Source organism: Artibeus jamaicensis, unplaced genomic scaffold (genome assembly GCF_021234435.1).
Source record: "Artibeus jamaicensis isolate MK-2021 breed Jamaican fruit bat unplaced genomic scaffold, CSHL_Jam_final scaffold_614, whole genome shotgun sequence".
Taxonomy (NCBI): domain Eukaryota; kingdom Metazoa; phylum Chordata; class Mammalia; order Chiroptera; family Phyllostomidae; genus Artibeus; species Artibeus jamaicensis.
Window position 1 is genome coordinate 5,355,214 of NW_026522050.1, and position 17,184 is coordinate 5,372,397.

The window sequence follows — 17,184 nt, forward strand, 5'->3', positions numbered from 1 at the left end:
TCACATTCAAAATGACTGAATGAGTAGAGTACCGAATCCATATCACATTTTGTGTTAAGCTTGAATATTCCCGAAGGCCAGCTATGGGCAACTGGTGATTGGCACTGGCAGCTTTATCACAACAACGTGCTCACTCATGCATCACTTTTTGTGCAGGGTTTTTGGGGAAATATCAAACCACCCAGGTGACAGCCTCCCTAAAGCCCAGATTTGGTGCCCCATGACTTCTGGCTTTTCCCAAAACTAAAATCACCTTTGAAAAGGAAGAGATTTCAGACTGTCAGTGAGATTCAGGAAAATACGACAGGGTAGCTGCTGGAGACTAGGAGAACTGTGTGAGGTGCCAAGGTGCCTACTTTGAAGGGGACTGAGGCATCACTGTCCTATGTACAGTGTTTCATGTGTCTTGTATCTTCTTTACTAAATGTCTCCATTTTTCATATTATATGGATGCATACCTCTAGGCAGACCTCGTGTATACTCAAGACCAAAGAGCAGGTGACAGAAACAAAGGATAACCCAGAATACATAAAGTCACATACATAAATGGCAAACCAAAGATTTCACTCTGAAGTAATTTTACTTTCAAGGCTCTATCACAAGTCAAATATATACCATTTATAAACTATACGGTACTATGGAAGATTTGGATAAACCTCAGTTACTACATGAAGAGTTGTTTCAGTGAAAAGTCTACTGTTTAAATCTCATCAATTTAAAGAGAATGAAAGAGGCTATTATCTAAAAACCCTAAAATATAAATTATAATCTCCTTGTAACAGAACCAAAAAACCTTAACCTTAAAAAAAAATCTTATTATGAGAGATGCCAGACAAAGTTTTTTCACCCGGTCAAGGTTATTACCGTATTTTGCCATGTATAATGTGCAATTTTTTGCCCAAATTTTTGAAGGAAACATAGGGATACACATTATACATGGGTAGTACTAATTCCATAGCTATATAAATGTTTTTAACTCTTTTACTTATGCATTAAAAGTATAACTCTATAAAGCTGTAATGATATCTGTATGTTTGGAAATAAATGCTAAAACTTCTTTATAATACAAAAAAAACAAGTATCTAATATAAATTTTAAAAAATGCTTCAAAAATTAAAATGAAAGACTTTTTCCTTTAAGTTTGAGCAAAAAATATGGGTGTGCATTATACACGGCCAAATATAGTACATTTGCCTTATCTGCCCTTTTCTGAAGATCCACACTTGCCATACTTTTTGCTTGCTGTTCTATCCCTTCCTCATCCCTATACCTACTGTCTTACCCATTCATTTATATGTCTCTGATACTGCCTTGAATTAAACTTTTCAAGCGTTTGGGAAGAGTGCCCGCAATACAATGTCAGCTACTTGAGGCAGCAAGACAGGGAGGGGAAAAAATAGATTAACGGCTATATGTGAAAGTTTATTCTTGTATTATTAATTATTAATTATTGTAGTATTTTCCAAGCAAATGTAAACCTACTTTGCCTCACTGTGTATGTATACATCAAATCCCACCTCATACTCCCACATCTTTTTCCACTAGTGGCTTCAAAATGTTACCTTTCCATTTAGTAATAATTGCCCACTTACTTCCTGGGAGGTTCTTCATCTTCCCTAATTTCATTTTCTTCTTCTTTCACCTCTACCTCTACTTCCACTTTAATCTCTTTCTTCTCTTTCTCTTCTTTCACCTTCCCGGATTTTCTCCGTGGCTTTGGGGTTTCCCTGAAAACACAAATACATTTCAACACTGGTATCTAGCAAAGTATCCTTTTCAAGGAAAACTGACAACAAGGTAAAGCTGGGGGTTAACATCAATTTATTGATATTTCAAGCCTATGGGATGACCCTTGAGGCTAAAGATGCCCTAAAATGAACTCTCATTACAGCTGTAAAGAGAAACCAGATAAAAGTAGAAAATTCCAAGTATTCAGGCAATTCCTATCTTATTATAATAAAACATGCAGATATAATGATAACGTGAATATAATCAAAATAAAGTTCATAATGGAAGAGAGGGCTGTAATGAGGGATAATAAGATCATGCCAAATTTGCAAAATAAGCCTGTAAGTAATTATCCACTTAAAATGAAGTCTATACCCACTAGTAGTTTGGCAACAAGAGGCAATAAAAACATGCAACAGTGCTTTCCGAACTTATTTTCATTGACATGTCTAGAGTAAAATGAGACATACCTTTCTAAGTGGGGTTTGTAGGTCTCATCTCTTGGGTCATCTTTAAATGGTATTTCCTCTTCACTGATTAACATCTCTTCCTCCTCCTCCTCATCACTACTAAAAAGAAGCAAATAAAGATCAGAAATTCTAGTTGTAAAGATTATATCTGAGGGAATTTTCTAATCTTAGTATATGTGCTGCCAAAACAGGTATTGTATATTATTAGGTAATTTTCTGGGGGGTAGACAAAGATTCACAGTAAGTCATCTAGAATTTTTATATTTGTAATCCAGTTGAACTGCAATTAGCTCCTTTTCCCAAAGAATAACTGGAGCTCAAAATCCTCACTATGTCATCACTTTGTTAAATAAAGGCAAGGTGTCACAGCTCCATGGTGTGAAGAATTAAAAATCATTTCACTTTATAATATAGTATTTAATACCTGATATATCAAAAAAGACCTATCAACAGATCAAAAATAATCATGTGACTTATCATAAGAGATACTGATAGAATTTTAAAAACCTGGTCTAAATACCTATATTTCATATTTATTGCCCAGCATGAAATTGACCAAAACACAGAAAGAAGATGCTCAAGACAGGGCTAAAGATTACATAGTTAATGCTCTAATGAAGAACAATTTGGAATATAAACTAAATACCAAACTGAAGTTAATTTCTCTGTTATAGCTCAAAATTCTTTAAAGTAGAAAACAATTTTGAGTAATTTAATGTGATTGTGCTTTATGTCCCTAAGAGTTTAAATATGAAATGTTCCTTACCTAATGCCACCGGCAGATTGATGCTCTTCTACAACTTCTGGAAAAAATAAAGACAAAACAAAACATTATCTATGTAGATACATATGTAAATATATTTCCTCCCTGAAGCTAAGAGACCAAATTATTGCTCGAGGTAATCACACAAAAGATTATCTCCAAACTGTCAAAAAAGAACCCTTCCTATTTATTTCAGCACACCTACCCCGCAAAGTTAAGCTGTTTTGGTCAACGTTCAACATTACATTTAAAAGCAACAGGCAACTGGTTCTTAACCTTTCTCTATTTTCGCCATACCATAATCAAGCTGATCTGTATTTGGTTCTGACTTGCAGATGAGCTGCAACGAACCAGTCTTGGACCGAGAGCTCCGGGTGTTCTCTGTGTCTCGATGCCGTGAGACAGACGTCCTGCTGCTACTGCGCCAGCCCCGGCTAGGCCTAGTTGTAGTGACGGAAACTTCCTGAGGGAGGACAGAATCGTCTTCTTCCTCTTTCTCTTCCTTGGGATCTAGATGAAAACATATGCCATTCTTTTTAAGTTTACAGTATATCTAAAACCATCTTTGTATATCTACTATTGTAAATTCAGTCAAGGAGAGAGAAACTTTTTTTTCATGGGAAAAAACCCTCAGCTTTTAAAACAAAGTAATAGAAACAAAATTAGAGAAAAATCAGGGAAAACTTATTGCCATTTCTAAAGAAACACCTTCATTTTGCAAAATAATAATTTTATATTGCTTATCTACTAAAATGTGAAATGCTAAAAAGCACGTAAAATATAACTAAGTAATGCAATTCATAAAATTCTAATCTTTAGATCTAAGACAAAAGGACCTAAATTAAAAGAGTGGTCCCAGAAAAATGACTACAAGTACAGAGGAATGAGAAAGTCATAGATCTAAATGTATTAAATAACCAAGAAAGTCCATAATGGAAATGCTTTCTCTTGACTCTTGTTACCTATTTTCCCCTATACTTTAAAGGGAGAATGAGGTAGGGGTCACCCCTATCTGCAAAAGAGAGAATAAAACTTAAAATCAGAAATTTGCTTTCAAACCTAGAGGTGCTTATTAATTGTATCTATGTAAGTCAATGTTTTAAAAGTGAGCCTATTTTACTATACAAGATTCCTTTCATAATCTCAGAACAGAAAAGGCCTAAGAATAGCACAAACTTTCACATGTTAAGACTTATACATCTGACTACATAAACGTAAAGTAATTTTCTACATGGCAAGTTGCATTATAATCAAAGTCTAACAACCCGATAGAAAAACGAAGTTCAGTAAAACATACGGCTTTCAAAAACACAGACAACACCAAAGCTCAATCTACTCTTAACAAGAGAAACTCAAATGAAAAAGATAGTGTGATACTACTTTTACCCTATCATTTTGGCAACAATCCACATGCTTGAAAACACACCTTGTATTAGCGAGGCTGCAGAAAAACAGGCACGCTAATACACATGGCCACATGTGCAATGGGAAAACCTCTAACAAGGACAATTTGGTAATACCCAAAATTTAAATGTACACACCTTTTCACATTTATTTCAACTACTAGGAATATATCCTATAAAACTACAATCACACTTATGCAAAAAACCATACCCATTTAATACCCAATTATCTCATGTGTAGCTTTATCCTAAAGACTATCTAGTTCTAAGTACAATCCAATGAGCTTTACCCATAAAACAACTTAAAGGCAAAGAAGATGACTTGCTCAAGATCACAAAGCTAGCTAAGCAGACCTAGATCTAAAACCCATGTCTTTAGACTAGTAATCAAGGGCTTTTAAATATAAATCATGGCTAAATTACAGAATTTTTTCAAAGGGAGACATTCAACACAGCAAGTATTACAACATTAAATTGGGGGGGGGGGGATTCTTTTACTCAACCCAACTAATTGGGACTTTTAAATCCACTCCATAACCTTCCTGTACGCAATATAGCTCTCTTCTTCTTCATGACGAAAGAACTGTATGCTCATCCTTCTTATACTGTGGATCTTATCCACTGGACAAATGATAGCACTCTGATGAGAATTGCTTATCCTCATAAATAAAGCATAATAGCCCATCTTATTAAATACCATTTAATACCCGTGGCCCAAAACTGGAGTCTTAATAAAAAATAAAAAAAAAAAGCATGGTCAGGGAGTGACATCAGCAAAAATATTCTTGAATAAAAACACACACACACAGGGGACTTCCGTCAAGATGGAGGCGTAGGTGGAAGCACTGCACCTTCTCACACAACCAAGTTTAAAAACAAAAGTTTTAGCAACAAAAACGCAGCCAAACCACAGAAAATTGAACTATACGGAAGTCTGACAACAAATCCTTCAGCCAAACTGGTAAGAGGGGCAGAGCCAGCAGCAGAGTGGGGTCAAGCAGGAAAGATCCACCCGACTGACCAGGGTATGCAACCCAGGCACACTGGCAGCTATAGGCAGATCCCAGGTGTGGAGTAGTGGGCGGACCCACTGAGGGTGGACCACGGTCACACATTTGCGTGCAGATAAACCGGTGAAGGAGCGAGCGGTGACACAGACCGTGCAGGCCCCAGTGGTGGAAAGTGGCAGAGGGGACCGCCATTGTCCCTCTCTGACCCCGCCCCCACATACAGTGTCACAAACCAGTGACCTGGGTGGCCCCGCCCTGGTGAACACCCCCTTGTACGTAACAGGCACGAACGGATCACAAAACATGACTCAAGAACAACTCAGAGCCCCAGAGCCCATAAATCTAAGAGATGAAAAAATAGCCAAACTTTCAGATGCACAGTTCAAAACACTGCTGATCAGGATGCTCACAGAACTGGTTGATTTTAGTCATAAATTAAAGGAACATATGAAGGCTAAACTAATTGAAATGAATGGAAATACACAGGAAACCAATAGTAGTGGAAAGGAAACTGGGACTCAAATCAAGGGAGTGGACCAGAAGGAGGAAAAAATGACCAAACAGAAAAGGATGAAGAAACAAGAATTCAAAAAGATGAGGAGAGGCTTAGGAACCTCCAGGACATCTTTAAACGTTCAAACATCTGAATTATAGGGGTACCAGAAGGGGGAAAGGAACAGCTACCAGTGAAACACTTATTTGAACAATGAATAAAGGAGAATTTCCCCAATCTGGCAAAGGAAATAGACTTCCAGGGAAGTCCAGGAAACTCAGAGAGTCCCAAAGAAGTTGGACCCAAGAAGGAACACACCAAGGCACATCATAATTACATTAGCCAAGATTAAAATGAAGAAGAGAATTCTAGAAGCAGCAAGAGATAAGGGGACAGTCACCTACAAAGGAGTTCCCATCAGACTATCAGCAGATTTCTCAAAAGAGACCTTACAGGCAAGAAGGGGCTGGAAAGACGTATTCCAAATCATGAAATCCAAAGACCTACATCCAAGATTGATCTATCCAGCAAAGCTTTCATTTAGAATGGAAGGGCAGATAAAGTGCTTCTCAGATAAGGTCAAGTTAAAGGAGTTCATCATCACCAGCCCTTATTATATGAAATGTTAAAGGGACTTATCTAAGAAAAAGAAGATAAAAAACATGCACAGTAAAATGACAGCAAACTCAGTTATTAACAACTGAACCTAAAACAAAAACAAAAACAAAAACTCAGCAAACAACTAGAACAGGAATAGAACCACAGAAATGGAGATCACATGGAGGGTTAGCAACAAGGGAGTGGGAAGAGGAGAGAGGAGGAAAAGGTACAGAGAATAAGCAGCACAGAAGGTAGGTAGAAAGCAGGGGGAGGGCAAGAATAGTATGGGCAATGTAGAAGCTAAGAACTTAGCTTCTATATTGTAAAGAACTTACAAGTATGACACATGGACATGAACTAAAGGGGGGGAATGTGGGTGGGAAGAAGGGAGGGAGGGTGCAGGGGAGTGAGGGGGAAAATGGGACAATTGTAATAGCATAATCAATGAAATATATTTAAAAAACATTAAAAACACTTTTACTGATTTGAGAGAAAGAGAGGGACACTGATTTCCTCTTCCGCTTATTTATACATTTATTAGTTGTTTTTGTTTTATGTGCCCTGCCCAAGGATGGAACCCGTAATTCTTGGTATATTAGCACAATGCTCTAACCAACAACTGAGCTGTTGGGTTAGCCAAAAAAGTCCATTTAGCCCATAAAACTAAAAACACATTTTTCATTTTCACCAGTAACTTATACGGATATTTTGAGTTGTGTTGGCTATCTCCTACTATTGGCTTCTACTGGGTAGAGGCCAGGGGTGCTGCTAAACCTCTTCTAGTGCATAAGACAGCCCCACAGCAAAAAATTATTTGGTCAAAATGTCAATAGTACCAAGAAACTTCACAAGCCACTTTTGACATGTCAATAGTACCAAGAAACTTCACAAACCACTTTTGACATGTTTGATCAGTCACAACAGCTTCTCCATGTACTGCACAAATCTCCTGTTGCATTTCTGTTGTGTTTTTACCTTTCTTGAAATAATACAGCACAATATGCCAATAATATCCAATGCCAATAATATCCATCTTCAATATTAAAAATGGCCACCCCAAAATCCATTAATTTTGATAAGTTTCCCAAGTTGAAAAGTAGGTGGAAGCTACACTTACCTCCTCACAGGTCCACATCAAAATTACAAGTAAATTATGAACAGTCAACCTGGACAACCATTTGAAGGCTAATCTTTTTAACCAAGGATATAGAGAAGCCACATTGAAACTGGAAGAGTAGAGACACAGAACAGCTGTCCCTGCACCCACATGTGGTTGAGAATACAGTAGCAAGGGGTCTCAATCAGAAGCTGGGCTTTCCAGCCTGAATTACCAGTTCCAGGAAGAGGACCCACATAATATATGGTTGTGAAAATCAGCCCGGATTCCATCAGCCGAGGTGAAGCAGAAGGTTCCTAGAAACCCAGGCATATATTGTTCAAGGGACAGATAACAAACTCTTGCTTGCAGGCATTCACTCTGGGCTCTGGCAGCGGGAGGGCAGCTCAGAGGGTGTCAGAATCATACAGGGAGAGACTGAGTTGTGTAGTTCCAGGGAAAGAGCTGGAAAGATAGCTTCCAATGTCCCTGTGTTGAGTCCCACCAATGCCATCTTTCTTGGGTTGGGCATTACCCCCAAATGGCACTAACCAGGGGAGTTATACTAGCTCCAGCCTGACAACTCCAAGGCCCTGCCTTACCCAATTTGTGCGTGGCTATGGGTGTTACCAGCAGCAATCAGCCTGGGCCTACACTACAGTTTCTCTTAAAAAATTCTCAAGGAATTCTGGGTAAGTTCATGGGGATACCAGAGACACATGGAGAGAGTGAGTTGTGCGGCTTTAGGGTGAGGGCTGTTTCCCCCATGTGCCCGACTAACCACCACCACTGATCCCAGATGGGACCCTACCAGCATATGGTGTTAACCTGAAGAGCTGCACCTGTTCCACCCTGCCCAGCTTATCCACAGCTGTGAGATTTGTCAGTGGCAATGAGCCTAGGGCTGCACTGTACACTTTTTTAAAATACTAGGGAGATCTGGGTGGGATCAAGGGGTGATGGAGACACACAAGGAGAGTCTGAGTTGTGCAGAAGCAGGGTAAAAGCCACCTCCCTGCATTGAGCCTTCCCTCTGTACTGCCAAGTCTTAATCTGATGAACTCTACTGGTCCACCCTGAATACTTCCTGAGACCCCAACACTAAGGTCCACAGGCTTCAGGCAGGTAGAGGCTGGCTTTGATATACCTTGAGACTTTTGCTGAGGGGCCTCAAACCCAACACTGGCACTGAGTCTGAATCTTTATTAACCTGGTGAACACCACTTGCCCTTACCTGGTGACTCCCACAGAACTTGCCTCACACAACTCATGTACCACCTCAGGTTCTTTCAGTGGCTGAGCCTAATGGGAAGCTGACAGGTATGGAGTGTCTTGGGCCTTTTGCTGACCTTTCCCAGGCCTGGTACTGGTGGCAGCCAGCCTCATATGAAGCTAGGACCCTTCAATTCCCATGCAGGCACAGCAGAGGCAGTTACCAACTGAGGATCACTTTATAGCTGCTAGTATGTAGACCTGGTCAAAGAGAGCATTTGACATTAACCTGCACAGGAGTTCCTCCCAAGAGGTCCTAGAACAACATACTTGGGGACTGGCTTCAGACTACAACAGAGCACCATCTAATTAGCACCATAAGCTGCACACCGGGATGGAGGTCTCGGCAGGCTCCTGACTGTGCTAGGGCAAACTCTGCTTTGTGGAATCAGCTCTCGCAGCATCTCGTACACTGTGGTCATGACCAATTTGCACAGCCAGCCAGCCTGAGAGTCTCTCTACCCAAAAACATGCTAACAGCAATCAAAGCTCAAATTTAACAGGGGGGCACACAAAATGCACACAAAGGACACATGCAAAGCACCAGCTCAGGTAATCAGGCAGACTTATACTGCTGGGCCCTACAGGACACCTACTGTGTAAGACCACCCCACAAAGACTGGGAGTCATAGCAGACCTAATACATAGAAACAAACACAAAGGGGCAGCCAAAATGGGGAGACAAACATGCCACAAATGAAAGAACAGGAGAAATCTTCAGAAAGGAACGGATGAAATGGAGGCAAGCAATCTTCCAGATACAGAGTTCACAATAAAGATGATCAAAGAAACTTAGAACTTCAATAACATAAAAAGGACATACACCATAAAAACAAAACAAAACAAAAACCAGTGAGAAAAAGAATATAATAACTGAAATGAAGAATACACTAGAAGGAATCAATAGCATACAAAATCATATCAGTGATCTGGAAGACAAGGTAGCAGAAAACACTCAATCACTGAAGCAAAAAGAAAAATTAAAAAATGATGGTTTAAGGGACCTCTGGGACAATACCAAGCAAAACAACACCCATATCACAGGAATACTGGAAGGACAGAATGAGGGATTGAAAACCTAACTGAAGAAATAATGACTGAAAACTTCCTTAACCTGGTGAAGGAAAAAGACACACAGTCCAGGAAGAGTGACAGACCCAAAGAGGCTCACACCAAGACACATCATAATTAAAATGGCAAAGGTTAAGACAAAGAGAGAATCTTTAAAACAGCAAGGAAAAAATGTTAGTTGCCCACAAGGGAGTTCCCATAAGACTGTTAGCCAATCTGTCAACAGAAAGGCCAAAAGAAATTGGTAAGAAATATACAAAATGATGAAAAGCAAGAACCTATAACCCAAACTACTTTACCCAGCAAGGGTATCATTTCAAATTGAAGAAGAAATAAAGAGCTTCCCAGACAAGAACAAGCTAAAGGAGATCATCATCACCATACCTGTAATATAAGAAATATAGAGTGACTAATTAGGATGAAGGGGGAAAAAAGAAATATAAATAAAATGGCAATAAATACATATCTATTAACAATCACTTTAAATGTAAATACATTAAATAAATGTTCCAATCAAGACATAAGTTAGCTGAATGAATAGGAAAAAAAGACTCACATAAATGCTCTCCATAAGAGACCCACTTGTAGAAAAGACACACAGACTAAAAGGGATGGAAAAAGATATTTCATGCAGATGGAAACAAACAAAAGTGTGGGTGACAATACTTATATCTGACAAAACAGACTTTAAAATAAAAGCCAAGTAATAATAGACAAAGGACATTCCATAATGATAATGGAATCAATCCAACAAGAGGATATAAGATATAACCCTTGTAAACATTTATGCACCCAACACCGGAGTACCTAAATATATAAAGTAAATCTTGATGGACATAACTAAAAGAGATCAAAGGTAATACAGCCATAATATGGAATTTTGACACCCTATTGACATCAATGGATAGAACTGACAGACACAAAGTCAACAGGAAACAACAGCCTTAAATTACACATTAGACCAGATAGATTTAATTGATATTTTTAGAGCATATCACCACAAAGCAAAATACACATTCTTTTCAAGTGCACATGGAACATTTTCCAAGACAGACCCCATGTTAGGCTACTAAACAAGTCTCAAATTTAAAAAGATCAAAATCATATCCAACATCTTCTCCAACTACAATGGTATGAAACTAGAAATTACAAGAAAAAAACTGAAAACCATACAACCACACAGGGGCTAAATAACATGTTACTACACAGTGAATTGGTTACCAATGAGACCAAGGGAAAAAAAATAAAAGAAACCTCTAGACAAATAAAAACATAACAACTTCAAACACAACAACTTTTTGCTATGGGACATAGCAAAAGAAATTCTAAAGAAACCTGAAACACTAATTTGAAAGAATATATACACTTGTGTGTTCACTGCAGTATTATTTACAACAATGGCCAAGGGATGGAAGCGACCTAAGTGCCCACCAATAGACAAGTGGATAAAAAATGGTGGTACGTATATACAATGAAATCTTACTTGGGAATATAAAGAATGAAAGCTTACCATTTGTGACAACGTGGATGGACCTAGAGGTTACTATGCTACATGAAATAGAAAGACAGGAAAAGACAAAAACCATATGACTACACTTATATGTGGAATCTAAAGATCAAAAGAAACAAACAAACTCACAGAAACAGAAAAAAACTGATGATTGCCAGGTAAAGGGACTAAACTTTAAAAGTGAAGGAGAAATTAAAACATTCCCAGATAAAAGTAGAGTTTGTTGCTAGTAAGCCTGCCCTATAAGAAGTCCTCCAAGCTGAAAATAAAAGGACACTAGATAGTAACTCAAAGCCTTATGAGGAAATGAAGATGTAAGGTAATTACACAGGTAAATATAAAACAGTATTACTATATATTTGGCATTTAACTCCTCTTTTTCCCCCCTACATGACTTAAAAGACAAATATATAAAACAATATATGTTAACAATGTATGTTAATGGGCACACAATACTGTATAGAAAGATACCAAATGCTGGTTTGTTTTTACTTAGCAGTTCATTTTTTAATTTATCTCTTCCCTCTCAAATTTTAGTATAACCAGGCTGTACTTGCCACACTCGCTTGGAAATTTTCTCAGGTAAAATGCAAGTTCACCACTTAGAAGTTCTATTTCCTCCAAACAGAACATAGTTCTTGCGGCTCTATTTCAAGAATTGCCTTTCCTTTCCCCATTTTCCAACATGTTCATCATTTTCCTCTATGGCCTCCCCAAATAACTTTTAACGCCCATTATTTCTGCCAACTCTCTCCTAAGGCAATCTAGGTTGTTTTTTATTGACTAAGTGCCTCAGAATTCTCCCAGACACTACTAGCCATTAATCAAAACATTTCCACATTTTTAGGTACTTTGTTATAGCAACACTCCACCTCTGGTACCAACATCTGTGCTCGTTTACTAGGGCTGCATATGAAATTACAACAAAGACTTATTTACTGCAAAGATCCCATTTTTCAAATCATGTCATATTCACAGGTACTCAACATTTCTTTTTTTGCAGGGGAGGGGAATGAAGGGGGACAATTCTACCCACTGCAAGTAGCTCTACTGATAACAGACAAAGTAGACTTCAAGTCAAGAATTGGTATAGGATGCCCTGGCCAGGTGGCTCAGTTGGTTGGAGTGTCATCTGGTACACCAAAAGGTTGTGGGTTCGATCCTGGTGGGGGGGGGGGGCGCATATGGGAAAGCAACCAATCAATGTTTCTCTCTACCCCTCTACCCACTTCCTCTCTCTAAAATCAATTAAAAACATATCCTCGGGTGAAGATTAAAAAAACTGTTATAAGGGCCAACAAATCAGGATGTAAGAATTATAAACACATACATACCTAATAAATGAAACAAAAATGACAACTGAATGGAGAAACAGACAGTACTAAAATTATTTGGACACTTCAATACCTTACTTTAAGGGATAGAATAATCAGAAGTTAAATTAGGAAACAGAGGACCTATAGAAAATTTAGGCCAGACATATAAAGAACATTTTATGCCCCAAAACAGCAGGAAACAATCTTCCCAAGTTCATACAGAAGATTCCCCAAAGTAGACCATGTGTTAGTATAAAACAAGCCTCAAATTTCAAAAGACTGATATATAAAGTATGTTCTCTGATCATAATGAAACGAAACTAGAAATCAATATCATAAAAAAACTAAAAAATTCACAAGTATGTGGAAATTAACACACTCTTAAAAACGAGTTAAAGAAGGAATCAGAAGGGAAATTAGAAAACACTTAAAGATGAATGAATAAAAATAAAAACACAACATACTCTAACTATGTACTGCAGTGAAAGGAGTACTCAGAGGAAATTTAGACATAATGCCTACATTAAAATACAAAAAAAATCATGTTTAACAATAACCTAACTTTACACCTTAAAGTGGGAAGGAGGAGCCAAATGAACCCAAAGCTATTAGAAGAAAGGACATAGAGCAGAAATAAATAAGAAAATAGAAAAACAACAGAGAAAAATCAACAGAACCAAAAGTTGGCTCTTTAAAAAGATCAACGAAATTGACAAAACTTTAGCTAGACTAAGGGAAACTAAGACTCTAAAATTATAAATAAAACTGGGGACATTATCACTGACCTTAGAGAAATAAAAAGGTATAATAGAATACAATGAAAAATTGCCTACCAACAATTTAAATAGCCCACATGAAGTAAACGAACTCCTACACACATACATACTAACTCAAGAAACAGAGAATCTGTATTTACTTATAACAAGTGAAGACACTGACTTTAGTATTAATCAAACACCTCGCATAGGATATAAAAGGCTAGAAGCAGATGGTTTCACTTCTGAATACTAAATATTTAAAGAAGAATTAACAATAATCCATCTAAAACTCTTAAAAAAAAAAAACCAGAAAGAGGGAATACTCTCCAGCTCATTCTACAAGGCCAGTATTACTCAGATACCAAAGCCAGACAAAGGTATTGTAAGTAAGCTATAGACCAGAAGTAAGCTATATGTCCCTCAGAAACTGAATCCAGCATTACATTAAGATTATGCAGCATGTTAAACACTATGACCAAGCAGGATGCATCCCAGGATTTTGAGGGTGGTACAACATACAAAAATCAATAAATGTAACGTAGCACACATTAATAAATTAAAGAAAAAAGTCCACGACCACCTCAAATGTAGAAAAGCATATGACAAATGTACAAACTTTCATGGTAAGAATACACAATAAGTTAGAAATAGAATGGAACTTCCTTAACTTGATAAAGGGCATTTAACAAAAACCCAAAGCTAACATACTTAGTGGCAAAAACCAGAAAGCTCTCACCCTAAGATGAGGAACAAGACAAGGATGCCTGAACTTTTAGCCAGAGCAATTAAGCAAAAGAACAAAAACAACCCAGTATCAACAACAAAAACCCTATTAAAGGTAACACTTATTTAGCAAAGCTGCATAAAATTTAGTTGTTTTTATTTAAATTCATTTATTATAGTAACATTGATTAATAAAATTATGTAAGTTTCAGGGGCACGATTCTAAATACATTATCTGTTTACTGTATTGTATGTCCACCACCCTAACTCAAGTCTCCTTCTATCACCATTTACTTCCCCTTTACCCTCTCCTACCTCCTCCCACCCCACTTTCCCTCTGGTAATCACCACACAAGAAAACAAAACAAAAAAATATAAATGGTTCTGAGACAACTGGATATTCACATGCAAAGAATGAAGTTGGGGTAGCTTGGGCAGTGGGAGAAGTGGCAGCTGCCAGGCAGCCAAGGTTTGTGAAGCTCTAGGTGCCCCATGTCTTGATGCCCAAGGTCAGCTCCACTGAGAGAGTGGTGAAGGAGGAGCCCCAGAGGAAATCAGTGAGGATGTCAGCTAAACCTATTCCTGAAAAAGTGAAAACAAATTAAAAAAAGGTGATAGAAAAGTCTTCAAATACCAAATAAAAATGATAAATTCAAAATCGGTCCTTTTAGCTAATCACTGTACACAGTACAATGTGACACTTTACTTAGGATAAATCTGCAGACATAAACAAACAAACAAACAAATAAATACATAAAATTTTTTAAAAAAAGGCAAAATACAGGGAAAAGGGGAATACAGGACAAAGAGGCAAAGTGGCTGACCCAGAACCTAAAAAGTTTTAGGTGCAGAAAATGGAGAAACTAAAAACAAGGTGAGTGCAGTCTCAGATGAAGAGAAAAAGAAGCCAAGTCTGATCAGCACCACACGCCATGTCCTATTAGTGGTTCCCGTCTCCCTTCTTGCACAATCCAGAGAAAAATTTTTATCAACTACTTTATTATCAATCCAAGTTTTCTAAATAGCTCTAAAACCATTTTGAAAAAGGAGATAATTTCAGCTCATCCCACTTTTTTTCAGTGTAAATGATTTTTTAAAAGAATCATTTTTAAAAAGAATTATTTTTTAAATTGCTGGGTTTTTTGGGGCACAACCAGAAAATAGTGAGATATTGAATATGGGAGGCTTCGGTCATCTTGGGTATCAGCTTAACACTCCATAGATGGGGGTTGTTTTTATATCCTATAATACATAAGCATACAAAATGGTTAACAAAAAAAAGATGTTGGACCTTTTACCACAAAGAAAAACTGACTCAAAAATGGAGCAAAGATCTAAACATAAAAGCTAACACTTAAAAACTCTGGAAGTGTTAAAAAAAAACCCTACAGAATGGGAGATATAAGAATCTAAATATCAAGAATATATTAAGAACTCTCTCAACAACATAAAGAATTCACCTAAAAAATGACCAAAGGACTTAGATATTTCTCCAAAGACAACACAGATAGCCAAAAGGTACAGAAAAAGATGCTCAATGTAAGTCACTAGTGAAATGCTAATCAATACCACAATGAGATTAGTACTTCACACTCATTAGGATGACTACAATAATTTTAAAAACAAGGTTTAGAGATGATGTGGAAAAACGGAAATTCTTGTACATTGATGGTTGGAATATAAAATGGTACAGTCACTGTGGAAAACAGGTGCCTGTTCCTCAAAAACAGAAACAGAATTACCATATCAGCTCCTCGAAATGAAAACGGGTATCCAGACAAATACATGAATTCATAGCAGTACAATTCACAAGAGCCAAAATGTGGGAACTGATGTCTATCAAAATGTACTGCATCCATACAATGGAGTATTACTTATAAAAACAAATGAAGTACTAATCCATGCTAAAACATGAATGACTCTTGAAAGAACAAACCAAGTTTCTTCTCTGTGGTACGCTTCAAGAAGGCCAGTGTTTCTAGCCCTGGCTGGTATGGCTTAGTGGATTGAGTACTACAGGGTCACCAGTTTGATTCCCCATCAGCGCATATGCCTTGGTTGCAGGCCAGGTCCCCAGTAGGGGGCGCGTGAGAAGCAATCACACACTGATGTGTCTCTCCCTTTTTTCTCCCTTTCTTCCCCCCTCTCTAAAAATAAATACAATATTTCAATAAGGCCATTTCCAGTTGTTTCTCACACTACCAGTTGATCTGAAGAGACTTCTTGACATATAATAAGAAAGGAAAAAGCCACAGTGGTCTAGGTGGAAAAGTACCAGGTAGCCACTGTCTGAGCATGTAGGCATAGTGAATACAACCATGTTTTCTAGAAAAAGGAAGAAAGGGCAAAGTAAGAGTGGTTGACAGTGTGAATTGAGACAAAAAGATATTAGTTAGCACTACTGGCAGGTAATATTTATCCTAATTCTTCTAGGTAGCAAAAGATGAAATGTAAGAGTGATTTAGCTCAATCCTACAGCAAAAGATACTTTTTTCAAAGCAACCTAATTCATTAAATTCCAAAAGATGATAGCCAGTTCACCAGGATAAAATACTTGTACTCGGGTTATCCTAATATGATCTGGTCCTCCCTCAGGTTGCTCTATTTTTCTAATTGACACTTAGAGAACTTAAATGACTTGTTCAAGATTACAAAGCTAACACAGAATGTTGGCTGAAAGAGGGAGCGGTTGCTTGATTGGCTGGGAAGCAGCTAGAGTAAAGGTCTTCCACCTGTATTCAAAATATTTTCATTTCCTCTGAGAAACTGACAAATCTTAAATACTGGGTGTTTGGCAGTATTTTCTTCATCTTTCTAAATTTAGTCTTCGTAAGCCTGTCAAGTAACATTCTTCATAGATGAGGAGAGCAAGTAGTAACTGAATCCCCTAGGCTTACCACATATTAAGTTGTAGAGGTGCAATTTACACCCAGATATATCTAAGTCCAAAGTCTATATTCTTTCTATATGC

The 17,184-nt window shown here is 37.7% G+C and overlaps 1 protein-coding gene across 2 annotated transcripts in view; it reads right to left on the reverse strand.

The window, feature by feature from the left end:
* The window catches only part of ZFP91 (ZFP91 zinc finger protein, atypical E3 ubiquitin ligase), a 38,599-nt gene that overhangs the window by 8,794 nt on the left and 12,621 nt on the right, over window positions 1–17,184 (reverse strand). For both annotated transcript variants that reach the window (XM_037158351.2, XM_037158350.2), the window contains exons 3-6: window positions 3,259–3,471; window positions 2,965–3,001; window positions 2,199–2,297; window positions 1,593–1,727 (exon numbers count right to left, since the gene is read on the reverse strand). In XM_037158351.2, coding sequence (XP_037014246.1) covers window positions 1,593–1,727; window positions 2,199–2,297; window positions 2,965–3,001; window positions 3,259–3,471 — 484 coding nt within the window. The remainder of the gene's footprint in view (window positions 1–1,592; window positions 1,728–2,198; window positions 2,298–2,964; window positions 3,002–3,258; window positions 3,472–17,184) is intronic.